The sequence below is a fragment of the Malaclemys terrapin genome, chromosome 4 (genome assembly GCF_027887155.1).
Source record: "Malaclemys terrapin pileata isolate rMalTer1 chromosome 4, rMalTer1.hap1, whole genome shotgun sequence".
In the NCBI taxonomy this organism is placed as follows: domain Eukaryota; kingdom Metazoa; phylum Chordata; order Testudines; family Emydidae; genus Malaclemys; species Malaclemys terrapin.
In genome coordinates this window covers 66,626,609-66,653,016 of record NC_071508.1, presented here as the reverse complement: position 1 = coordinate 66,653,016, position 26,408 = coordinate 66,626,609, and the positions used below count along the sequence as shown (strand labels likewise).

At 41.0% G+C, this 26,408-nt stretch overlaps 1 protein-coding gene across 3 annotated transcripts in view; it reads left to right on the top strand.

Moving 5' to 3' along the window:
• The window catches only part of LUZP2 (leucine zipper protein 2), a 353,057-nt gene that overhangs the window by 265,702 nt on the left and 60,947 nt on the right, over window positions 1-26,408 (top strand). For all 3 annotated transcript variants that reach the window (XM_054028624.1, XM_054028626.1, XM_054028623.1), the window contains 2 exons: window positions 13,403-13,477; window positions 17,493-17,657. In XM_054028624.1, the coding sequence (XP_053884599.1) occupies window positions 13,403-13,477; window positions 17,493-17,657 (240 nt within the window). The remainder of the gene's footprint in view (window positions 1-13,402; window positions 13,478-17,492; window positions 17,658-26,408) is intronic.

The window sequence follows — 26,408 nt, the reverse complement described above, 5'->3', positions numbered from 1 at the left end:
AGTTTGAGCTCATTTTGTGCCTTTGCCTTTCTAATCTTGCCCCTGCATTCCTGTGTTGTTTGCCTATATTCATCCTTTGTAATCTGTCCTAGTTTCCACTTTTTATATGACTCCTTTTTATTTTTTAGATCGTGCAAGATCTCGTGGTTAAGCCAAGGTGGTCTTTTGCCACATTTTCTATCTTTCCTAACCAGCGGAATAGCTTGCTTTTGGGCCCTTAATAGTGTCCCTTTGAAAAACTGCCAACTCTCCTCAGTTGTTTTTCCCCTCAGTCTTGATTCCCATGGGACCTTACCTATCAGCTCTCTGAGCTTCCCAAAATCTGCCTTCCTGAAATCCATTGTCTCTATTTTGCTGTTCTCCCTTCTACCCTTCCTTAGAATTGCAAACTCTATGATTTCATGATCACTTTCACCCAGGCTCCCTTCTACTTTCACATTCTCAACGAGTTCCTCCCTATTTGTTAAAATCAAGTCTAGAACAGCTTCCCCCCAGTAGCTTTTTCAACCTTCTGAAATAAAAAGTTGTCTCCAATGCAGTCCAAGAATTTGTTGGATAGTCTGTGCCCCGCTGTGTTATTTTCCCAACATATATCCGGATAGTTGAAGTCCCCCATCACCACCAAATCTTGGGCTTTGGATGATTTTGTTAGTTGCTTGAAAAAAGCCTCATCCACCTCTTCTACCTGGTTAGGTGGCCTGTAGTAGACTCCTAGCATGACATTTCCCTTGTTTTTTGCCCCTTTAAGCCTAACCCAGAGACTCTCAACACTTCCGTCTCCTATGTCCATCTCTACCTCAGTCCAAGTGTGTACATTTTTAATATATAAGGCAACACCTCCTCCCTTTTTCCCCTGTCTATCCTGCCTGAGCAAGCTGTACCCATCCACACCAACATTCTAGTTTGACCTGTATAACAAAGTTTGGAAAACTTCCCTAAAATCATTCCCGGAGCAGATCTTTTAGAAAAATATTCAATCTTAATTTTAAAATTGCCAGTGATGGAGAATTCACCATGACCCCTGGTAAACTGTCCCAATGGTTAATTACCCACACTGTTAAAAACTTACATCTTATATCCATCCTGAATTTGTCTAGTTTCAAATTACAGGCATTGGATCATGTTATACCTTTTTCTACTAGGTTGAAGAGCTCATTATCAAATATTTGTTCCCCATGTAGTACTTATAGGCTGTAATCAAGTGACCCCTTTTCTCTTCTTAAGGTAAACAGACTGAGTTCCTTGAATCTATAACTCAATCCTTTAATCATTCTTGTGGCTCTTCTCTGAACCCTTATGTTGTCAGATGCTACCGGTGTGGTGCTCTGCTTTCTCCTATGTTGATATCACTCAGCTGCGTGTGTGTGTTCCCTCTGTGTGCTGTCCCAGCTCTGCAGATAGCTGACACTGCATACCCAATGAGAGCCCCCAATAACCACAGAGTCTAGTAAGATGCAAAGTCACGTCGACTAGGTTTATTGCGACCTCGGACACAATTGCAGTTCCCCGTAGATTACTTAGTCTACCGGGCATACTACTAATAGATGCCTCTTGGCAATGGACCCGGCTCAGTCAGTGGCGGGACTTTCCACTGCCCCCTCAGACGGACAAAGACACCATCCCAGGGATACATTCTTATACACAGGTACAAACAAGTTACACATCATTCCTGACGTATTGAGGTGCAACCCCTCTAGACAGCAAGGTACAACCCCTCTACATAGTAAGGTGCCGCCTCTCACCTTGTACATTTGGTTCGATCAAAACAACTCTATCCATCATTTTACCCTTTTGCCCCTGTCATTGGGATGAGTTGGCCTGTTCCATGTTATCTGTGGAATGTTCCAGTATTGGAGTGTTCTGATATCTAGTGTTCAGTATTTTTTAGGTATGTATCTTTTTGCAGCATCAGCCCTTTCCTTGCCAGCTTCTGTGAGCAGGGCCTGCCTCTGGCTCACAGCTTAACTTTGCTTTATGTTAGCAAAGTGTTGACCATTACTTTAGTTCAGGCCTTAGGCCTCATACCAGGCCTCTGATACCAAGGTTTATATCTCAGGGCCTCCTCTTACTACACCTTATAATTGACAATTAGGCATAACTTTCAATTCTTAATCGTCCAGGAAACATTCATGTCCAACGATTAAGACATCTCTGGTCAAATTATGGCTGCACAGAAGTTAGGGACAGGAGGGGAAGAGATCATAAAGGAGCCATTTCATGGACTGCCTGTATGTCCTATGCAGATGTCAGACGTAATTTGTGCGCAACTGTAACAGGATGTTAGATTCCAGGGCTCCGCAAAGGGATATAGCATGCTTCTGATGAGTCATTTTGATGTCAGGGGGCAGTGCATGAAGCCATGTGTAGAGATAGAATTGCTGAGGGGTTTTGTTTGTTTGTTTGTTTGTTTTTGTTTTTGTTTTTTTCTGCTGAGCCATGCTAGCAAAAGGATTTTATTAACTCAAACATGAGGTATTAGATCTCTCTTTGAAGCAGCAGCAGCTAGGGATTAGGATGAGGAGATCCTGCAGGAGAAATCTCTGGGCTAGCCTTCCATGAGGAGGAAAGTGAAGGGGCTATATTTGGAGTGTGGCTTGAATGTAGATTGCTTGTTAGAAGCTGGGTGAGCTGCTTTATAGTGATATGCAGTGTTCTGTGTTCCAGAAGGTGATGTATATATGCCCTTTGTTCCACGCCTCCCTTCTGAAAAATTTAGATTTTGCAGGGAACAACATTAACACATCTGAAGACATTATGCCTGGTCTCCAAAAGCATAAAATATCTAGCTTCTGAGGATCATATAGTGTATCACCTTTATTACTTGCTGTATGGCTTTGAGAGAGAGAGAGAGAGAGAGAGAGCACTGACCCTTTAGAACTTCAATATGATATACAGCATGCAATAATTGTAGATCTTTGTTAAACAATCAAAGACACTGTGCCATGGAAAAGAAGGCATTGTTTGACAGATCACAGATTCAAATAGACACAAAAATCCTCATTCTGATCCACAGTCACTCTGGAGTTTTATCTATGCAACATAGATCAGACTCTAGCCCAATAGCCATCTCGCTCTTTTTTTCTATATCTATAGATATTTATTTAAATGCTGGCATTTTCTCTAAGGTAATTTGTGAAAAATAGGATGAGTACATTGAGTTCGGTGGGAGTTTGGGTGTGGAAAGGAAATGCAGGATTCCTAAGTGGCTTTAAGTTCCTGCACTTAGAGTAAGTGCTCAAAATGCTCTCATGGGGGATTCAATGCTTTTATTTCATTTCATTTCTCCACTATTAGGGTCTGATTCTTCAAGGTGCTGAATCCTATGAGAAGATCAGTACTATGGACATTAATGAGGGGTTGAGGGCCCTCCGTGCCTATCAGTATCATGCCCTTATAGTGGGCGTAGTTAAAACTTTTCTTTTACCAGTGGGTAAGAGATCACCAATTCTAGCAGTATTCTTCACTATAATAATTATTGGGAAGAGCTGCTCAAACTGGTAATTTATTTATTTCTGGTAAAAAGAATGAAAAGCTTTTAAGCTATGCTCATTCTCCATAGCATTTTAGAAAAATGTTTTAAATATAATCCACATTGAAGTGGTTTTGCTCATTCTGGGTACCAATTGTGCTCTTTCCTTAGCCTCTCTTCACTGTCTGGATTATGTTAATTAACAAAACTTTTTCAAAGGATTAGCTCAAAGTAGCAGCAAAATTCTACCATATGAGATGGAGTTTAACAGACAATTCTGAATTTTTTTGGAAAATAATTAATTTGGGCATTGTAAAATTACAGGGGGACAAAGAGGTGAGCTGAGATTTAATATCAGCTGCTGCTGAATGAACAATCCATTATATTAATAAAAAGAATTTTTATAAGTCCTTGCATTTTTAGTGCAAGGACTTAATGTCAGTTTGTAGCAGCACAATTGATACTACATTGGCCTATTGGTTCAATAGCCTGTGAAGTAAAATAATTTACGTGATAGACTCATTAAAGTAAATCAATCAATCCAAACTATTACTTTAAAAAATATATACCTAAGTAAATGTGTACTGCTTAGATAATAAATGCTGCCTGCAAAATGATTTTTATGATACATATTATCATTCCTTTTCAAGAATGCTATCTATACTCCATAGATTCAGAAGGTTTTACATGATATGAAGTAAAGTTATAGAAGAGCTAGTCATTGGGAATAACCTTTGATCAAGTGATCACAAATTGATTAAGTTTAAATTAAATGGAAAGATAACCAAAATCAGCTTGTTTTAAAAGTACAGATTTGGGGAAATTAAAGGAATTCTTTAAAGTCAGATGGACTGAAGAGCTCAATGGCTTAAATGTGGGGGAGGCTTGAAATTTCTTCAGAGCAACTACACAAAAGCTATCTGAAATTTGCATCCCAAGTAAGGAAGAAAAATGTAGAGAAAAACTGCCAATCCAAATGGATGAATAATCACCTGAAAAATGTAATTAGACATAAGCAAAGAGCCTATAGGGAATGGAAGAAAGGGTCTACCAGCAAAGAAAATTAAATCATGGAAGTTAGAAAATGTAGGAGTAAAATGAGAATTGCTAAAAGCTTATCTGAATTAGCTTTTTCCAAGGAAATTAAGATAGATAAAATATTTTTCAATTATAAATAAAAAAAGAATAAGGAAGGATGAAGTTGGAATGCTATGCAGTGTGGATGGAAAGGAGGTTAAAGATGATCTAGATATGGCCCAAAAACTAATGGATACTTTGCTTCTGTTTCAGTAAGCCCGTTGGTGTCTGCCAGGTTTGTGGAGATGGCAGGTACAGATGGGTGAAGACAGACATGGAACCCAAAATTCAAATAGACACTGCCCAGTGGAGACGTGATCTGCGTTATTGTAGGTGAATTCTGCTTAGGACAGGACAGCTGACTAGTCATTCTGGTGATCATTTGTAAAGTACTATAGATGTCGTTCTAAAATCTGATTCATTCTCTCAGACTGGCCATCGGTCTGTGGGTGATAGATGGAGGATATGTAGGTGCAGACTCCACGCAGCAGCAAAGTTTTGTGCCAAAACAACAACACAAATTGCAGACCTCAGTCAAGTAGTCTGTCTGGGAGCCCATGGAGATGGATAAAGTGTGTCACCAGCAGTCAAAACATCTCTGTAGTGATGGGCAGGTGTGCAAGGGGGGCAAAGTGGGGCATTTTGATTAATTGATTGACCACGGTGAGGATGATGGTGTATCCATCAGACACAGGGAGCTGCTGCACTATAAAATCCAGGGTGATGGCTGCCCAAGGTTTTTCTGAGGACTTGGCAGGTATTAGAGCTCCAAGGGGACTTGTGGATGGCCACTTGGTCCAACTGCATACTTCCATTGCTCACATCCTAGGCCATCAGAAGTTGCTAATTAGGTAAAGAATCTTGAAGTGGCTGAAGTGGCTTAGTGGGAAGTCCTGACTGAGTCTCAGGACCTCAAGTCGGGGGTACCCTGGTGGAATGTACAGGTGACTCTTGACAACAGAGGAAATTATCCCATATTTGATGTTGCCTTGCTTCCTACCTCAAGTTCCTTGGAAGAGTGTTTCTACCCTGTTGCTGAGTGGATCAAAGACAGGAAATATTGGGAAATGGTGGCATCCAGGAAATTGCAGGGTTTGAGGATGTGTGGTGGCTCTGTGCTTGAGGGGAGTTGGCTGGTAAGATACTCCCCTTTTCAGGACAAGGCATCAGCAGCCTTGTTCTGGGCTCCAGGGTGACTGGTGATGGTGACATTAAAACAGGTGAAGAACAGGGCCCCAGCAGAGATGTCTTTGCTTTAGCACCTTAGACTTAGATGTACTGGTCTAGGACATCACGGGATACTTGATAAACTGGAAAGTGGCAGGGGCATTTGTGAGACCGAATGGCATTGCCAAGTATTAATAATGACCTTATCAGGTTTGAAAAAAAGCTGTCTTCAATTCATCCCTACTCTGATCCTTACCAGGTTGATAGCTCCACACAGGCTGAGCTTAGTGAATAGATCAGCTGACCACACATGGTCCAATAACTTCAGGATGAGTGTGAGGGGCTACCAATTTCTGATGATTATTTGATTGAGGGCCCAATAATCCATGATAAATCCTGGATTCCATCTTTCCTTCTAATAAAAGGAAGAGAGGCCCTGGTAGGAGATGTTGATGGCCAAATAAGCCCCTTTCCAGATCCTTCTGGAGATAGGAACCCAGGGTGACCAGTTCTGGTTCTGACATTACACAGATGTAGTATAGGGCATTTTGGCCTCAGGCTGTAGCTCAATCAGACAGTTATAGTCCTGGTGGGATGGTAAGATGTCTGCATTTCTTCTCAAAGTTGCTGTACTTAGCAAGAAGAGCAGGAGTTGATCGTGGTGATGGTAGCACCTGGCCTATAGCCAGAGTCCAGAGATTTCCTGGCCGTGGCCCAATCTCTGGCCAGGATCCATTGGGCAATGTACATAGGCAGACTTGAAGGCAGAATTCAGAGCAGAAACTGATTTTGCGTTCCTACCGCAGACATGCAGGTCATAGATTGCCAGCCACGAGACACCAATGATTATGGGGAAGTGCGGTAAATGGATTGCATGAAACCTTACAATTCTTCGGTGATTCTGGATAACAACTTACAAGGGCACAGTCTCCTATGTCATTGGGTCCAAGGACACGAGCGAGTCATCTACAGTCTCTGAGATCAGGGATTTGGATTTGACTCCACTGCGATACCCAAGGCGTGTGTGGCATTGGTCTCCATGAAGTTGTTCACTGCCCTGGTGTTCACGAGAACCCGTTCTGGGGGAAACTCATTGAGGCGAACCTGGGTTGTGGAAGCAAACCTGAACTTGGAGGTGTAACAAGGACTCGCCATTCCTTCAGCATGCTTCAGTAAGGGGATGAATGGCTCCCTTTGCCATGTCTGGGCTCAGTCATTTCACAAATTTTGCTGGACTGGGGCCCATGATGGGCAGCCAAAAAGTGCATGACCAGGTTCCCCACAGTGGTTGCAACAGCATTCTCTTTCCTTGGAGTCATATGGATGTGGGCTGCATTGAGTTGAATGGACACTGGGCTGGGGACTGTTACCAAGGAGTATTGGCAGGGATGTGGCACAAACCCCTTCCTTTCTTTGCATCGCTCAAGCAGTTTGTCACTGAGTACAGCAAGGTCAGCAAAGGCATCCAAGTGGGTCAGGGTTCCCACATAAGATAGTATGTCTTTGACTTCCTTGTATAATCCCCATTGAAACTGGTAGAATGGGCCACCTTGTTTTACCTGGTGTCAGAGATGTTTCATCTTAGGTGGGTGACATAGGAGGTGACCAACCTCTGCTCCTGTTGGAGTTTTTGTAGGGTTGCTCTGGCTGAGCGAGTGCAGTGGAGGTCACTGAAAATGCCCCCCCCCCCAAAAAAAAAAGGCTAAAGGAAGGTAGAATTGTAGAATCATAGAGCCATAGAAGATTAGGGTTGGACGAAACCTCAGGAGGTCATCTAATCCAACAAAGCAGGACTAACTCCAACTAAATCATCCCAGCCAGGGCTTTGTCAAGCTGGGCCGTAAACATCTCTGAAGAGGGAGATTCTACCATCTCCCTAGGTAACCCATTCCAGTGCTTCACCACCTTCCTAGTGAAATAGTTTCTCTTAATATCCAACCTAGACACCGCCACACTGCAACTTGAGACCATTGCTCTTTGTTCTGCCATCTGCCACCACTGAGAGCAGCCTATCTCCATCCTCTTTGGAACCCCCCTTCAAATAGTTGAAGGCTGCTATCAAATCCTCCCTCACTCTTCTCTTTTGCAGACTAAATAAGCCCAGTTCCTTCAGCCTTTCCTCATAAGTCACGTGCCCCCACCCCCTAATCATTTTCATTGCCCTCCACTGGACTCTTTCCAATTTGTCCACATACTTCTGTAGTGGGGGGCCCAAAACTGGACGCAATACTCGATCTGCTGGCAATGCTCCTACTAATGCAGCCCAAAGTGCCATTAGCCTTCTTGGCAACATATCCAGCTTCTCGTCCACTGTAATCCCCAGGTCTTTTTCTGCAGAACTGCCACTTAGCCAGTCGGTCCCCAGCCTGTAGCAGTGCATGGGATTCTTCCATCCTAAATGCAGGACTATGCACTTGTCCTTGTTGAACCTCATCAGATTTCTTTTAGCCCAATCCTCCAATTTATCTAGGTCTCTCTGGACCCTATCCCTACCCCCCAGTGTATCTACCTCTCCCCCCCCAGCTTAGTGTCATCTGTAAACGTGCTGAGGGTTCAATCCATCCTATCATCCAGATCATTAATGAAGATATTGAACAAAACCGGCCCCAGAACAGACACCTGGGTCACTCCACTTGATACTGGCTGCCAGCTAGGTGTCTCAGTTAATCAGCACAGGGCTTCCTTGTTCTAGCAGGGATGTGGCCCAGTCTAACAGCTCTTCTGTTAGGAGGCTAATTACAAATTCTGCCTTAGCCTGATCAATGGGATAGGACATGGAGCAGAGGAGGAACTGCAAATAACATTGATTAAGAATCCCCCTGAATTGTTGGTCTCTGCTGAAGTGTTCATGGAGGTGAACTGTCAGTCCCATATTTGGGGAGGCGGGGGTCTGGCATGGCACGACACTTGTCCAGAGTACAATATTCTCACCTTGGAGCCAGGTGGTCTGCTCCGTCAGAGACTGGTTCTTGGCGGCATACTGTGCCAGTTGAGTCCACTGTGCAGTGTTTTTGTCATGTATCTGAGTAATCTGCATCAACAGGGTCTGGTTCTCAATGTTGGGAGTACCTCCTGGGGATGATCATCCCATTCAGGCATTTCTGGTGCCCTTTGAGATATGCCAGGTAGGGAATGACCTTATGCCTCCATGTTCCCACAGGACTGGCCATCAGCTTGGATTAGGAGTGGTCCAGGTAAGTTGTCAGGGTCCTGGGGTGGGACTCAAGTGACTTGAGTTCAGACTTACAGGCTAGTTCAGTACTAGAGGTCAGAACCTGTGCCAGGGTTCTGGGTCCAGAATGAGGGTCAGAATCCAAGTCAGAGCCAAAGTTGATGTTGGGACTTTGGAGGCAGAGAAGCAGTATTAGTTATGGTAGCTTGCTGGGGATCCATGTTGATACCTGGACACGTCCTTCTACACCCTGTGGACTTATACAGTGTCAAGGGACCAACTGGAGCCCTCCAGTGGCTGCCAATCAGGTATTTTGGACAGGACTTCCCATAGTGTACGTGTGCTGCAGTTTGTAGGTCGCAGGGAGTGGCTGGGTTACTGCTGCGGCCAAGTGGCAGTCTGGAGGTGTCTGTTGCCTGGTCAATCTGCTGACCTGAGTTTGTGTCCTGCCCATCCTTACAACATGAGATTTTTAGTCCAGTAGCAAGGATTGTTAAAAAAAATTATCTGAGGGTAGTACAATCTGACTGGAAAATAGCTAACGTCATATCTATAATTAGGAAAGGGAACAAAAGTGATCTAGGCAATTTCAGACATGTAAGTCCGACCTCAGTAGTATGCAAGGCTTTAGAACAAATTGGGAAGGAAAGAATAATTAAATGCATAGAGGTAAATGATAAAGGGGTGTAATGCAACATAGGATTACCAACGGTAGATCATGCCATATTAACCTGATTTCCTTCTTTGGAAAAATAACTGATTTTTTAGATAAGAGAAATCTAGTGCACTTGGACTTCAGGAAAGCATTTGGCACAATGCCACATGGAGAAGTATTAGTTATATTAGGGAAGATGGGGATCAGTACACAAACTATAAGGCAGATGAGGAACTCTCTAAGGTAGAGAAGGCATTTGATTGTGCTGAAAAGTGAATTATCACACTAGAGAGTGTTGCTAGTGGAGTTCATCAACGATCTGTCTTGGGACTAACGTTATTGATTATTTCTATTAATGATCTTGGCACAAAGAGTAGGAGTGCACTAATGAAATTTGCTGATGATACAAAGTTGGGAGGCATTGTCAATACAGAGGAGGATTGGAACATCACACAGGAAGATCAGGATGACTTGAAGACACGAGTAACAGAAATAGGATGAAGTTCAATAGTACAAAGTGAAGGTCAGACACTCTGGGTCTAATAATAAGAATATCTGCTAAAAGTTGAGGGCCTGTCAGTTGGAAGCGGGAGAGAGAGAGAGAGACCTGGGCTTGTGGGTCAATCACAGGATGACTATGAGCCACCAACATGATGTGGCTGTGAAAAAGGCAAATGTGATCCTAGGATGCATCAGGTATGGCAATTCTAAGAGAGATAGATAAGTATTAATGCCATTGTACAAGGCTCTGGTGAGACCGCATTTGGAATACTGTATATAATTCTGGTCACCCATATTCAAGAAAGATGAATTTAAACAGGTGCAGGGAAGAGGTATAGGATGATCAGGAGAATGGAGGGCCTCTCTTAAGAGAAGCAACAGAGAGTCTTGTGGCATCTTTAAGACTAACAGATGTATTGGAGCATAAGCTTTCGTGGGTGAATACGCATGCGTCTACTGAAGTGGGTATTCACCCACGAAAGCTTATGCTCCAATACATCTGTTAGTCTTAAAGGTGCCACAGGACTCTGTGTTGCTTTTTACAGATCCATACTAACACGGCTACCCCTCTGTCTCTTAAGAGAGGAGACTGGAAGAGATTGGCTTGTTTAGTCTAGCATAAAGAAGGCTTACTGGGGATATGATTGCTTTCTATTAATTCACTAGGGATGTGTGATGGGATATTCAAACTCCCACTGGGCCTGAAGATGTTAAAGGGCAATACTGCCCCTCCAGATCTGCCACACGTGCTGCCCGGAGGAGCTCAGAAGCCTAGGCAAAGGATGGTGGACAGGCTGCATGAGAGAGGAATCCTCCTGGAAGCCGGACAGAAGACTGGTCCTGATAAAGGACCACAGAGCGGATAAGAGAGAGCTGGGCAAACTTACAAGTGCAATTGTATGACAGAGTTGCATGTGATGGTAGGTGGTGGAGGTCAACAACCGGGGCTCATTTCCAGTTTCTGTCTTCTGTCCCTAAAAGCTCATGCTTTGGGGGTTTCAGACAACCACTTGCAGGGGTCAGGAAGGGATTTCTCCTCATCCCCCTCCAGTGTATTCTGGGTTGTTTTGTTTTTATCTCCTTCTCTGATGGCCTGGCTTGAGATGAGACTGGATGGGGAAGGCCAGGGCTCTGAGGTGACACTGAGCATTCTTTCTCTCACATGCTTGGCTGGTTGGTTCTTGCTCACATGCTCAGGTTCTTACTGGTTTCCATATGTGGGGCCGGGAAGGAATATTTTCTCAGATAAGATTGGCAGTGATCTTGGGGTTTTCTTGCCTCCTTCTGCAGCACATGGGTGCAGGTCACTTGCCAGGATTAGCTGGGTATATCTCACTCAATCATTTCCTTGCCAGTGCAGGAAACTCCAGCACTAGTAAATCTCAGTCCTTCCTAGTCTCTACTTATGACACACAATAGTTTAGTCTCCTGTGGGCTGTAATACTTTTGGTCTGATTTAAGTTGCAGAGTTTAGTGGGTGGGTGCTGGGTGGTGTTGGTGGCCTGTGATATACAGGAGGTTAGATTGGTGGTCCCTTCTGGCCTTACATGCTATGACTTTAAAGTCATTATAATCTATTGGCTTCATTACCTCCCAGGTCAGGATTGTGAATGGCTGGCATCAATGAGGACAGTCACAAAAAGTAGATTTTTGACCAAATGGTCACAACTTTATTGTAGCAATAAACACCTGAAGGCTTCCTCACTTGGCATCAATGAAGAGAGGGGAAGCAAAAACCACCTACACTCATCACCATGTTTATATGAACAACAAGAATATCTAGAGTTAATGCTAACAGAGGAGTGGAAGCAAATCTTCCGATACCCAAATCTTGAGCAGCTTAACTGTCCAAAGTCTAACCAGTCTAAAGAGAGGGCTCATCAGTCCTGTCCCATTGTGCCTACATAATAATCCGTAAGAGTTTAGATATGAACAAGTGCCTTTTCTTCACATCAGCAGGAGAATGGAGTGCCATGACTCTGACTGTCATGACTTTTGTTAGTTTGTCAGACATTTAAAACTATATATTTAATATAACTCTTTGGTTTTAATTCTGTGCATGACATTCAGTTAATTTTCCATTGTTCAACCACCTACAGCATAGCCAAAGTTTACCAAATAATAAAATAGGAAAATGTCACACACAAGATCTTTAGCAGGGTGGGAAGTAGATAAGTCAGACATCTGGACTGTGGTATCTCTGGGAAAAATTAGCAATATGTTTTAGCAATTGGTTGTTTGTTTAAACATTTACAAAGGCCTAAAATGTGGTGTCCTTTGACTGATAAATTAGAACCTTGCAGATCTATTCATATGCAAAAAATGCACAATGCCTCATTACAGTTTCAGATGGAAAAGACAGCCATTTGGTCCCATGTCCTTTCCTCCCTTCTCCTTCATTAACATTGAAAATATCTACAAAGCTATTTATATTTGCAAGTAAAACAATAAAACAAAACCAAAAAACCACATTTCTGTAATTACATGGTAGGTGCTATTACATTATAGGTGTCACAGGCATAGGAAGCTAGAGACTCTTAACTCCTTAAAAGTTAAATTTCCTACTAGAATTTTCTTTCTCTGGAGGGAAAATTCTATTGAATTATACTGAGTTCCTGGGCGGGGGGGGGGGGGGGGGGGGAATTACTCCCTGCTGTTAATTAAGGAAACTCAGGTAGACTGCTGTAAATGTAACCCAGTGGAATGACTCTGCACACACTTAACATTTCTCTAAATTACCAAGGTCTCTTTCTTGAGAAAACTCCTCCTGTGTGGGGTTAGCCTGGGCCCCTGGATTTGGACTCTACACTGTTTCAAAAACAGCCATTCCTATACCCCTTCCTTTGAGTGCCAAACACAAGAGGAGGGAGAACCAGAGTTGGAGTTAACTCCATGTTTACCAGGGAGTATGCCCTGCAGCCTGTCATGTAAGTATGGCTGTTTGTGCATGTGTATCTGTAGTCTAATTTCCAGTTTAGTAGAGAAAGTCTGAATGGTTAGGAATACAAGACTAGCCAAGCAACAAAAACTATACTAACACTTTAATTTTTACAAAAGGTACTCTACGTTGGAGTTTCTAATTTCTGCAGAACACATGGAGACTTTTCCTACTGCCACTGATGTTAATGACTAAACTTCCATTGACATAAACAGGGCAGGATTGGTCCCAGTTCCCACATAAAAAGCCACATTTTCTCAGTAAAAATATCCCTTGCGGCTTGGTCATCTGGCAAGTAATTTTGACTTTAATCTGCAAAGTTAAACCCTTTCCTCTCTCACAGGCATAGCACACAAAATTACTGGGGAAATGATTGTATTGTAAATTACATCAACTACTTTTTTTTTTTTTTTATTCCCACAGGCACAACAGCTAACAGATCTGGAGCAAAAGCTAGCAATTGCAAAAGATAAGCTGGAAAAAGCCGCCCTTGACAAAGTAAGAATTTATCTGGGTGCTATAAACGTGTTTAGCTCTATTAGCTATGGACACTTCAGTGTAACTTGACAAAGAAATACAAAATAAGGCATCAGTTCTGCAAGGACTTAAACATGCATTTAATGTACTAGGAATACTCCCACTGAAGTCAATGAAACTAATCAGTGCATAAAATTTAAACTCAAATGTAGGGTTTTCAAGATTGGGATCAATAAGATTAAAAGTAAACTGTCTGAGAAACTCATATCAAGCCGAATTCTAAGGTTACCTTGCAACAAAGAGATGTTGATACTTGATCAACTTTTGGGCTAGATTTTAGCATTTAGCCACAGTCCCTAGTCTGATGTAGTTCAGATGTATATAACCCCATGGGAATGATTGAGTCACAGTCCATCTCTCACCTCCTGGCAGTGTAGAGGAAATGTGCAATCTCAAGGGATAGCTTAGCTTGTATGGCATTTTTCCCTCAGGGCACCCAGCTAGCTCTGCAGGTCAGTTATTGGTTGCGGAGTATTGCACAATGGATTTGCCTCCCCCAGCTGCTTTTGGGGTGTGTGGAGGAACAGTCGTTGATCTCCCACAAGTGTGGAACTGTGATTATCCCTGGACTTTCAGTGAGGTGGGATTGAAGGGTCGCTGAACCCTTCCCAAACTCCATTTGCATGCTCACAAAGGTCAGGTACAGTCTTACACTTTGTGAGTAATAGACCTAGTTAGAACTAGTCAAATTTTTGCAACTGAATGTTTTTCCATTGAAAAATGCTGAGTCAACAAAATTGAGATGTTCTATTGGACATTAGAATACAGTTAGAATTCTAATTGAGCAAACCAAGCACCAATTAGCTAAATTGTTAGAATAAAAATTACAAATGACTGGATGCTCCCTAAGCAAATCAAGAACCAATTACCTATATATAATATAGTATATAATGTATAAAAGTTGAGTTGATCAAGGCGAAACAAAATGTTGTTACCTTATTCAAATGAAACAATTTTCACCTTATTGTAAGAAAACATTTCAGTAACATCAAAATGAAATGTCATTTACTTTTTTTTTTCCAAAATAAAATTTTGATTTATTGTTCCAATTCAGAACAAAAATAAATTTCAGAATTTCCTGTGGAACAGGAATTTGGGGGTTTGATCAGCTCTAATTTTCACCAGTTGCTCTTCTTGTTTTGCTATGGTAACTAATGTGATGACCACGCTGCATTCTCTCTAAAAACATTAAGCTAAGCTCTTATACTGCAGGGGAGAGGGGGAGCAGGGTTGGGAGGTAGAAGATGGAGAGCAATGGAGTCTAAGAAATAGAAAAAATAGATACTACTACTATACAATACTAAGCATAATTCTAAAGTATTTTTATTAAATGTGCTTTATTTGAAAATCTTTGGGTTTCTATGATTTGAACTTGTTATTCTCCTTCCACTGAGCTAGAAGACTTTTGTCTTCATCAAATTAATGCCTTAATGTACTGACCTCATAATGTCAGCACACACAGTGTCTGGAGTATAGGAAAGATGATAGAAGAATGTACAGTTTGGGAAATATAACTACTTTTGGAAATGGATTGCATTGTATAGCTGTTATATAGCATATTTTGAACACAGTCAGATATGTCAGCCAACACCTGAAATTGGATCCAGATTCTTGGCTCCAATTATATTCCCTTGTGCCACTCTGATGGTATAAAGGAAGCTTAAAACTCACCTAGTTGGCCAAAGGGTGATTCCCTGCCTATGCTTTATGTAACTGCCCCTCAGAAACCCAGTGTAGGAGATATATTTTGTAGAAGGGGGAAAGCTGGAGTGTGTTTAGAGCCATCACAGTCAACTATAAAAGGAGTCCTGAGGCTTTTCAGATTTATGAGTTGGCCTCCAGCAGCCCTGGGGATCAGGTGAGTACAAAAATCATATAAAGCAATTCTCTTTCTTTCCTCTCGCCCACCCCGTGTCAGGCCTTGCACTGTGAAAAGCTCAACCAGACTCAAAGATCAAGCCTTTACTCTTTAATGAGCCCTTAAACTCAGGCAAAATGATTTCCTATTGGATGATTTTTATTTACTTACTCTGGCAAGCCTACACAATCACTGCACTGAGTTACAGATGTTTTCCCCACAGTAAGGAAACAGGAAAACTATTCTGTTTTGTCCTTTTTTTTTTTTTCTTTTAAGCTTCTGTCCATCTCTTGTTTCTGTGATTATCCTCTTCTGATATGAATAGGGCTTTTGCAATAATGCTTCATCACGCCCTTGGGAGTTTTCATACTGGTGGTTTTTTTTCTTGACTAAAACCCAAGTTGTGCTCTCCTGGGTACCAAACAGGTCCATTTATGTGATTTATCTCTAGGTTCTAATTTGGTGGAAGCAAGATGGGACTGATCAGTTCTATTCTTCTCTAATAGATAACACATCATAGTTATCAGGATATAAAAAAAATGGGGAAAAATATCTCAGAATGTTTGGTATTGGTTACTTGGCTTAGCAGTGCTAAAGGCATGCCGAATTGCACTAGATATAAGCAGCTAAATTACTTCAGATACACCTGTAATGCAATGTGGCCCTTTCTCTCTACTTTACATGTTACTGTATGTTTGGAACTATCTATCTATGGCAAGGTCTACACTACGGGGGTGGGGGGTCGACCTAAGATACGCAACTTCAGCTACGCGAATATCTTAGGTCGACTTACCTGGCTGCGAGGACGGCGGCAGTTCTGGAGTCGATGGCAGAGCGATCGGGGATCGATTTTATCATGTCTACACTAGATAAATCCAATAAATCTATCCCCAATAGATCGATCGCTACGTGCCGATCCGGCGGGTAGTGAAGACGTGCCCTAAGGTACTTATCTGGCCCCATTATCATAGTATTTGAGCACCTCATAATCTTTAGTGTATTTATCCTCACAACACTCCTGTGAGGAAGGGAAGTTCTATTAATCACATTTTACATGGAGGGAACTGAGGCACTGAGAGGCTAAGTGACTTGCCTGAGTTCACACAAAGAAGCCTTTGGGAGAGCAGGGAACTGAACCTAGAACTCCCAAGTCCCAGGCTAGAGCCCTAACCGTTGAGAAATTCTTCCTCTCTATGTTTACAGCACATCAGTTGGACAGTCTCATTAGTCCATAAGAGAGTGGTCTGCATCCCTTTCTATAAGACTGTTATACAACTCCTTTGCAGTGTCGTGCCACTCATCCAAGATACTCAGTATTTCTATCCAAATGGGATATTTAACTTTCTTTATTAAAAAGATCACTCAGGATCCAAGAACTGTGAATGGTAAAATGAGCTACTGTTCTCACAATATGTAGGAGGCACTCCCTATAATTATACCATAACTCCCAGTATAATTATAGGAAGTGCCTCCAAAATATTTTGAGAACAACAACCCATTTTACTATTCACAATTCCTGGATCCTGAGTGTTTTTTGTTTTGATCGGGACCATGGTAATTTTAAAATTTCCCAATTCAAACAAAACTATGGATATATTATTAACTATGTGAAAGCATAATTGCATATGAGAGATAGAATCTTTCTGTCACAATAAATACACTTGTGCAGAAATACTGAGGATCCTGAATGAGTGACACAATACTAGATACCCACATGTATGTGTATGTTTGTATGAAACACACAAATGAACATCTGTTTCTCTCCAGCAAACCTAAAAACAAAGGCCGTTACAGCCCTGACGTTTGGTAGATTACTGAATAGTTCCTTTTAATATAAGTGGTCTTTACCAGGATGTCATATTGAAGTACAATTTTAAAGTTGTATGGGAATGGAAGGGAGTTTACTGTGACTTTCCCAGTCTGTTTGATGTACAGTGTACATACTGTAATCCACGGGGCAATTATGTAAAGGGTGAGTTAAATTGCTTTAATTTCCTGTTTTAATAAGAAAGATTCCTACATCTGTTGCCAAGTGTTTGGTTCAGAGCAGAAAGAAAACAGGCTATAGTGAACAGTGTAGCTTATCTTTAAGAACTGATGACTTCTCATTTTCCCCAGGAGTCACAGCTGAAAGCTCTGAAGGAGACTGTACAACTCTGCCTGTCTTCCGTTCTGCACAATCAACCGCCTGCTACGAATATAATCCCTTCAAAACCAACTGAGAAGCTGACATCCCAAGTTACAAATGACTCAAAAGTTCCATTTCAAGTGACAAACACCAAGGTACAATTTCCCCCCTATTTTTTTTTTAAAACAGCTTTGAGAGTTTGTCCTGTAAGACCATCAAAGTGGAACTAAGGAGGATTTTAAATTCATTGAAAGATTAGGATGAATTTGAAGATAATTCTAAGCCTATTTCTGATGTCACTAATGTTACTTTTAAAAGTTGGAAAACAGCTACTTTTCTTGCGGGTGAACAAAATTCTGTCTCTGCTGTTAAATGGAACCTGTTTTCTAGGAAGGTGGGCTTGTGAATACAATAATTGATTACATTAATTCATATTGGTTTTATAATGAATTGCCAGGCACTGAAAATTGTGTTTGATGTTCTACAGGCCTAAATGGCAAGGAAATTTCTGCCCACCATGTCTTCCAATATAGATGATAGACTTAGAAACACAAAATGCAGTGGGAGGCCCAAAGGAAGGAAATCTCTCTTTATTTGTTTTTCTCAGTTTGGTGATTGATTACATTTGGGGGCCATGCACAAGAGGTGGCTCTTTAGAGTGATCCCAATGAAAGCACACTGGGCTTGGGAGAATGTGCAAAGCATATAGGTGCTGCATGGAAGAAGGCATAAATTGAAGAAAAAATGAGACAATTAGATCTAGTGGGCTTGAGCTTGGATTTAGAGCTGGAAAAACATGGGTTCAAACCCTGCCTTTGATATTGATTCTACTCCAGTGCCTGTGTTTTCTGCAGGGTCCAATCTGGTATGGGTACTCCCAAGCAACCTATGAGCACACAGATCAGGTCAGCAGGAAAGATAAGTGGGAAATATCTAATTTGAGGTTCTTGTCAGGATATGGGTCTCAATTAGGCGCTTGGCTCCAGGATTTAGGCAGCTGCTTACATGTCCAACAGTAGAAATGCAGGCACCTAGCAGACTTTGTTGGTGGAAACTTAGGTGCCTAGGGAATTTAGGTATCTACAGAGTTAGGCAGCAGCTGTGTGTGTGTATGGGGAGATGAATATCTAAATTTTAGACTTAGCAGTTAGGCATCCAAATCCCTTTGTGGATCTAGCCCCTAATCTTTGCAGAGTGTAAGGATTTTACTATGATCAATAATAACAGTGAACAACAATTATCTTAATTTATATTTATAGTCATATTTTGCCCTTGTATCCAATTGTGTAAATCTAGGAAAAACTATTGGTTTCAATAGAGTTATTTGAGATTTATAAAGAAATAACTGAGATTACATATAGTGTGCCCCTTTCATTCCAAAGGATCACAAAATACTTTCCTAAACTGCATATCGGAATCACTTCACCCACTGTAAAATGTAGCCATCTGTAAGGTGGGACACGGCAGCTGTATACGTGCATAATCAGGTCAGAATTTTAAACCAGGAATTAATGAATCTTTGTGTCCAATTAAAACTGTAGAGTAATTTCAGTAGGTGGAATATAATTATCCAATTAGGAATTTGATGACGACATGGAATCTCACATAGCTATTCATGCAAAAAGTGCTATGGAATCCTTAACGAGCATGCGTGGTCAGAACTTTCTCATGCAAAAGAACGTCATCTCCAGGAACAAACATTGTGCCTTTTAATAACACCATAGGGGATTACTGTTTCAGTGCTAATTTAGAAAAAAGAAAACCCCGTACTCTGCTTCCTGCAATATCCTGGGATTTTCTTGGAGGTCATACAGACCAAGCCGCACCGTGCTTAATTTGTGAGATCTTAGGAGAACCCCTTCCTGAAATCCTATGTCTGCAAGATTCTTTATGTTTTTACTGTACCAGTAGAAGTTTTATATATCTGCTTTGCTTCACCAATTGCTATTCTGCCATCATGCAAGAGCAATAAGACTTAATAATAAGGGTCAAAAGGCCACTGTGCATCTGGCTAATTTAGGTGTAGTGTCATAGACGTCAGACTGATGCTGTCCAGCTCTCATTGGCTTTACAGACGTGACTGCAGTACAGATTTTGAGGGAGTGGAAATAAAAGCAGTATAAAATGGAGTGAAGTTTTTTAAGTTCTGGAAAAAAAAAACACGTATATCTGATTTTTCTCTGTATTCCTGTAAAATATTGTATTTGTTGCCTATTGCTATATATAAAACGTTGTCAGTATTTCCATGGTAATACCGTCAACAAACCTGAACAGATAGGCTTCTGTACATCCATCCACAGGCGTATGTTTGACCAAGAAAAGCAATATTGCCTCTTCCTTAGTCATTGTTCACATTTCTCTGTGCTTGGCACATGCTGTGAAAATGTCTGGGAAAATAATGGGTCTCAGTCCTGCTGTTCCACCCATTGACAAGCCATTATTATAAATCTGTGCATTATCTGTGATTATAAAATCACTGAAATCTGCTACTGTGAAATAGGTTGTCAAAGAATCATAGCCTGGGCCAGAATTATACTCTCTGTACCTGAATTATATTATGGAAAACTTTTCATAATGTCATCCATTGTTATGTATGTAGTCCTTGACTTTGTCTTCCTATTACAAGCTAACTAGCCCAAGCTATACATGTGTGCGTTTTTCCTTTCCTTCATGCTCTCGCACACATTTTCACACTGTAGGCTATTTAAGTGTGTGTGTGTGTGTGTGTGTGTGTGTGTGTGTGTGTGTGTGTACATTTTTTTAATATAAAGATAGGGACCCTCAGTGGAAAAATGTTCATGAATCCTGTCACTTTTGATAAGTGTCAGCTTAACCTTCAGGGAAAAATGTGACTCTTTGCCTGGTAAATACCTTAACTTCAAAGGATTACTCATCCAGCTTGAAAAATTGCTTTTTAAAAATGTCAAATTTACATACCACTTACAAATTAAAATGTATATTGTGTGGTCTGTACCACTCAGGGACCATAGTTACTGGAATTGGTGTTAGTTCCTGTTAGAGAGCATGAATGAGTAGATTGTACACTTATATCAATGGCTGACCATTATGTCTCACGGGGAGGGATAGCTCAGTGGTTTGAGCATTGGCCTGCTAAAGCCACGGTTGTGAGTTCCCTCCTTGAGGGGGCCACTTAGGGATCTGGAGCAAAACCAGTACTTGGTCCTGCTAATGAAAGCAGGGGGCTGGACTTGATGACCTTTCAAGGTCCCTTCCAGTTCTAGGAGATAGGATATCTCCATTAATTTATTTTATTTTATTTATAATTATAGGGTGGTTTTGGCACCTCACCTCCTAGTATTTTGAGAATCAAGTTATCACAGGCAAAAAGCGAGGGAAGGAGGAGGATGTAGCAAGAAGATTGCTTCTCTTGCCACTAGCTAACAGGAAGAATTGGATATCTTAATTGTTATCCACAGTTTTGGTCTGTGTGGAGGTTGTTGATATAAGAACATTTATCTTAATAAAAATTAAAAGCTGTGGAGTTGGATAGCTCAGAAGCTTGGAGTATTGGTCAGTAAAGAAATTCTCACATTTAGGTCATAGAAATGATTCAAATCCAGTGATTGAAAACATTACAGTGTGAATGCCATTTGGTGTCATGTGTTAAATGAGTTGGTGATCTTGAATCCAGTTTTTAATGGACAAGACAGAGTTCATATACCAGAAATTACCCTACCCTACCAGTAATTCACATCCTTATTGTCACTCTGAGAGGATAAAAATTAAATAGTCATGTGTGGACTTTTCTTCCCACTTACTGAATTGGACACTCAAAATCAGAGTGGGAGATAAGTAGGCAGCACGGTGTGTAGAAGCTTGCACTGCCATTTCTGCCTCTTACTTCTTCCTGGGATAACAAGAGGGCAGGAATATCGATCCAGCATTTCTATTGCCAGGGCCGCTATTGCCATATTTCCTCCAGCTCTAAAATTCATTTACTTAAAACCCAGCACCAAAAAAGTAACAAATAAAATTGGGAGAACAAGAAGAAACACAGGTTGATTGCATTTATTTTTTTCATAAAGGACAACTGGAAGAAAACACACTGTCTTTCCTAAATCAATATATTTTCTAATCAAAGAGGCTTCTACTGTAAATAACACTTCCAGTACTAATGTATGTAAGTGGTCAGGGCATGTACCACTATAAATAAACAACCTAAGGAACAGTCCGTGGGTGCAAGATAGCCTCATCTAGAGATCCTGTCTCTAAGCTTGAGCTGTGAGAGTTCTCAAATTCTGGAACAGATCTCTGCTGTCCTACAGCAATTCTTAACTGATGTATGGTCTCTAAGGGGCCATAGCTAGCTGTCATAAGTCATGGTATCCCTACAACATCCAAGACCTGCTTAAATCAAAAAGCAAAGAAAGTCTGTACCTCCAGGGCCAGAGTCATGGAGGAGACATCTGCGAGATGTACCCCAAAATTGATATTTCAAGGAATAAGATATGTATCAGCTGACTAGCTGGTGCCGTGGTGTCTTTTCCCAAATGTACTGCCTGGCAAAGAAAGTCCTTCTGCCCTGGTGGATGTCCTGTGATCTGAGGACTTGCAACAAATTAGGGATTTGAAATCCCTGAGAGTTTCATGCCTAGAGGAGCAAACACTAACCCTTCCAACACTACCGGACAACTTGGAGAAAACACCACACAGGGATTCTAAGTTTCCTAGCCTCAATTTAGGAAAATCCAGATTGGGCTAGCATGTGGCTCATTTTTCTCTAGTAACATACAGTATTACCAACACTGGTAGTATTATCACTGATGTAGTTTCCCCTTTCAGCCACTAGAGAAGTTCTGGTTTCTGCCTGCAGTACTGGAATTGAGAGTTGGGCAGCTGTGGCACTTGGATGGGAATGCATAGGCCTGGGGGAGTGGAGGCAATGGGCACCTGCCAGGGAACAGGGGGATCCTGAGAACGATGAGAAGGAGTTGGGGACCACGTGCACAGAGCAGATGGGGACTGCATTTACTGTGTGCATTTCTGTTATGCATTTAAAGTTGAATTTTCTACCTGTAATTGTCACAGGCTCATTGAGTGTAGGCAGGGGGGTTAAAAAACTAGAAGACAAATCAAAAAACATAGTTTGGCTAAAAATCATATCTATTTTTAAGAGTAATCTTTTGATTTTGGAGGTTCTGATTCATGAAGTTTGAACTCTTACAGTTGGCAACACCACATCTATTGCTTCTCAAAGGCAGCATAAGCAGTTTTTTAGGCTCTGTCTTGTCCTTTTTTTTTTTCAAGGAGATTAGGTGGGACCATGTCTGTGTCAGTAAAAATACCAAGGAGAATGACTGAGTCATATTTTGTAATAATTTGCAAGATCTTCCCAACACAGCAGTTATTTCCAGTATCCTACTACAGGTTCTTTAAGCAAATACAGTAATGTATCATTTCAACTATATCCCCTTTCGGAAGGTCAAGAAAAAATCCAAAATCAGAACAAGTTTTTAAAATCATTTATTTGCTAAAATTAGAACCAAGGCTGCTCTCATCATTTATCATAATATCCCAATTTAAATGCGGGTTTTGACCTTTTTTGCACAAGGCAGTCACACATTCTTCTATGAAGAACATATAAAACAATACAAATTTAATTATGGGATTATTTTTATCCTAATAAGAGAGAGTACTGATATAATGAAAACTTTTCTAATGTGTATAATTTTTTTCTCTGTTTCCATAACATGTTGGAAAACCTCATTTTTGAAAATTATTTTTCTTAGCAACAGCTTGAAATATATTGCCTGTGACATTATGGCATTGAGCCCCCACACATTTCTTGTTTGTAATAGTCCTGCCACTTAGACTAAATGATGTGTGTCATTCAGCAGGTAACATTCTTTTGAAACATAGATTTCAACAGCAGTGGACATACCAGGCTACTTTTAGTTCATTTGCTTTTAACAAAGGGCTTTTGAAAGAATCTGACAGTTCGGTACACAAAATGCGACTGTCTTTATCCCAGATGGATACCATGAGCCACCCATTTCTTCTCCAGATTGTGTCCATGACTGAATTATTTCGCAGTTTTTCCTTCTGCCTCACTGATTGCTTCTTCATTATTGCTGTCTGTGAATCATCCACCCCATCTCTGTTGGTGTTTCCCTTGGCAAAGTCCTCTTTTTTTTTTTTTTCTCTCTCTCTCTGTGCTCACCCCCCAGGATGACCTCATCCATGCTTTTTGTCTCTCATCCCACCTGCTGATTGCTGCAGACCTCCTTTCCGCCCAAGCTTACATCTTCCTCTAGATCTCCAGTTCCTCCTTCAAACTTAACAAATCTGAATATATAATTTTCCTTCTTCTACAGTTGCCCTGTCCCTCTAGTGTGTCTGACTCTCACCATTTCCCCTTTTAGTCGACCCAGCATGTTGCAATTATATTATTGTTGTTGTTTAAATATTTTTATTGTGGTGGCACTTAGAGGCCCCAGTCAGTGATCAGTGCCCCCATTGGTCTAGGAACTGTGCACATACATAATGAAGACAGTCCCTGCCCAAAGGAACTTACAGTCTAATCAACTTTCTTTCACCCTACTTTGACCATGTCCAACACCTCTTCCCCACCCACTCCCACCACAGCCGGAATCACTTCCTTGTAATGGCTCCCTACTTCTGTGTGTGTCACATTTGAACTCCCCACCTTCACTTTCAAGGTACTGCATAGCTCTGCTACTGCCTACATCTTAGCTCTGTGCTCCATTTACTTTCACACTATGTCCTTTGTCCTGATCTGCCAGTCACGTGTTTACCATTTCTTTTAGTAATGCCACCAGTGGTTAAATCTAGAGGTAGCGTCATCTTATTTCTACAAAGCACCAGGAAAACTGATGGCACTATATAAATATTTAATAATAATCTCTCATTTAAAGTCCAGTCCTGAAGTCCTTACTCAGGCAAGACTCCCTGATGTTTCACTGGTAGTTTTGCCTGTACAAAGATTTCAGGATTGGGAGCATAAGTACTTTTAACCTGGAGACTAAAAACTCCATCTTCCAGTCCTTTTTTTCTACACTTCATTCACAGTATGTTTCTGCACTAACCCAAGGCAAAATTAAGACCCCAGATTCAGGCTCCTCTGGTTTGGCTCCATCAATTATTTCTACCTAAAAGGCCAAGTTTTGCTCTCAGAGGCGCATGTGCAACCTCCCTGCATTACTTGGAGTGGTATCTCCGAGTAACTCAAGAACAAAATTTGACCTAAAGTAGGTTGAAAAATCCTCTACTACTCCTACAGAAGGAGTTCAAGAATTAATGTGATTGTTTCAGGAGAGGATAAGGGGAGGGGTCATTTAGATTTGTAACAGGTGCAGATTATGGGTGTATTTTTCTGTGTTCTGAAGAAAGAATTCCTTTGTAAGTGTTATGGAAATGGGGACAGAAAAAAAGAGCTTCACTGCCATTTCATTTGCTCCAGCAAAGGATGATTGCTAATGTATTTATAAATACTACTGTCAAAACTTGGTGTTTTATATAGAAATCATCATCATCCCCTACTGCACATTAGCCCATTCTGCGCTGTGGGCTTTTTTTTTTTTTTTTTGTCTTTCTTGAGAATGATTTGAAAGCTCATTGTAGCTGTTCCCATATCTTAAATCCCTTCTTTTATCTCTGTTTTTTGATGTCACTTCAATGTAGACAAGCCTCTTCCATTTCCTCAGAAAGCTTCCTTTATACAAGAGTAGCTCTTTTGCCCTAGTGATGAATTTTAAGGAAGAGTTGGTGAGCTGACCTTATGTGCTAGAAAATGTTTAATAGCAGCATTCATTAAACCAAAAGGTGAAGCTGTTTAGTTTTATTGCTAGTTTTAAAGGAATCTTAATTATTAGCACATTAGCTTTATAGATAAATAGTTTTTATAGCCAACTGCAACCAGTTGAATTTGGAAGAAAAACACCTGACCAAAATCCTTAAAACACTGTAGTTTTCTTGAATATTTAATGTCATAACCTTTATAATTTCCTGTAATTCAAAAGGCAAGCTGACTCTCTGACCTCCCTTCTTCAGCTTTATGATTGACCCCATTATTCTGCTTGAATGTCATTCTTTGCCTTAATATACTATTGTGTAAAACTGTAGATAGGCAGTATTTCTATTATACAACCTGGCTGAGAACTCCACACCTGTATCCTTGTCTTCACTTGACACTCTAGAATGAGAGGTGTGGTCAGTGGAGTGAGGAGGTGACCGGGAGCCAGATATTCCCAGTCTCTTTTCCTGACTGTGATTGACTAACAGCTTTACTCTGAAGAAGTCATTTAACTGGACTGTGTCTATTACAGCAATAATGGACTTATTTCTAACCTGTATCTTATTTCACTGTATCTAGGCCCCAACACCATGCATCTAACTAATGTACTTCACAAGGATGCTGTGAGGCTATATTTATTTATTTATTTATTGCAAAGCACTATGAGAACAGCAGATGAAAAAATACTATACAAGTTTAGTGTGTTTAATCTCGTAAGGATCCAGATCTTTGGGTGCAGCCCAGGCTATGCTCAGCACAAGACTAAGGCCATGAAAAGAGCACTTGAAGCAATCTTTGGCTCCTCAAAAGCAGCTGAGGTCCAAAATAGTCCACACTGTTACTTAGAGGAACTTCTTGGCTATTCTAAGTTCTGCTATCTGCCATAGCCTTCTAGAGGCTCTGGCCACATTTTCTTCCATCCATAATATGCCTCCTGCTTCCGCCATACAACCAGAGAGAAACTGAGGTCACTTTACCTATATTTCACACATTTTTTTTAAATGTTACTTTGACAAACAGCATTACTTAGAATCTTTTTATAATGACTAGTCAAATGGCAACTGACATACTCTTTTTGGACAGACTTTTTTTTATCACTTTGTGTAAAATATTAGTCATGTTCAATAGGAAT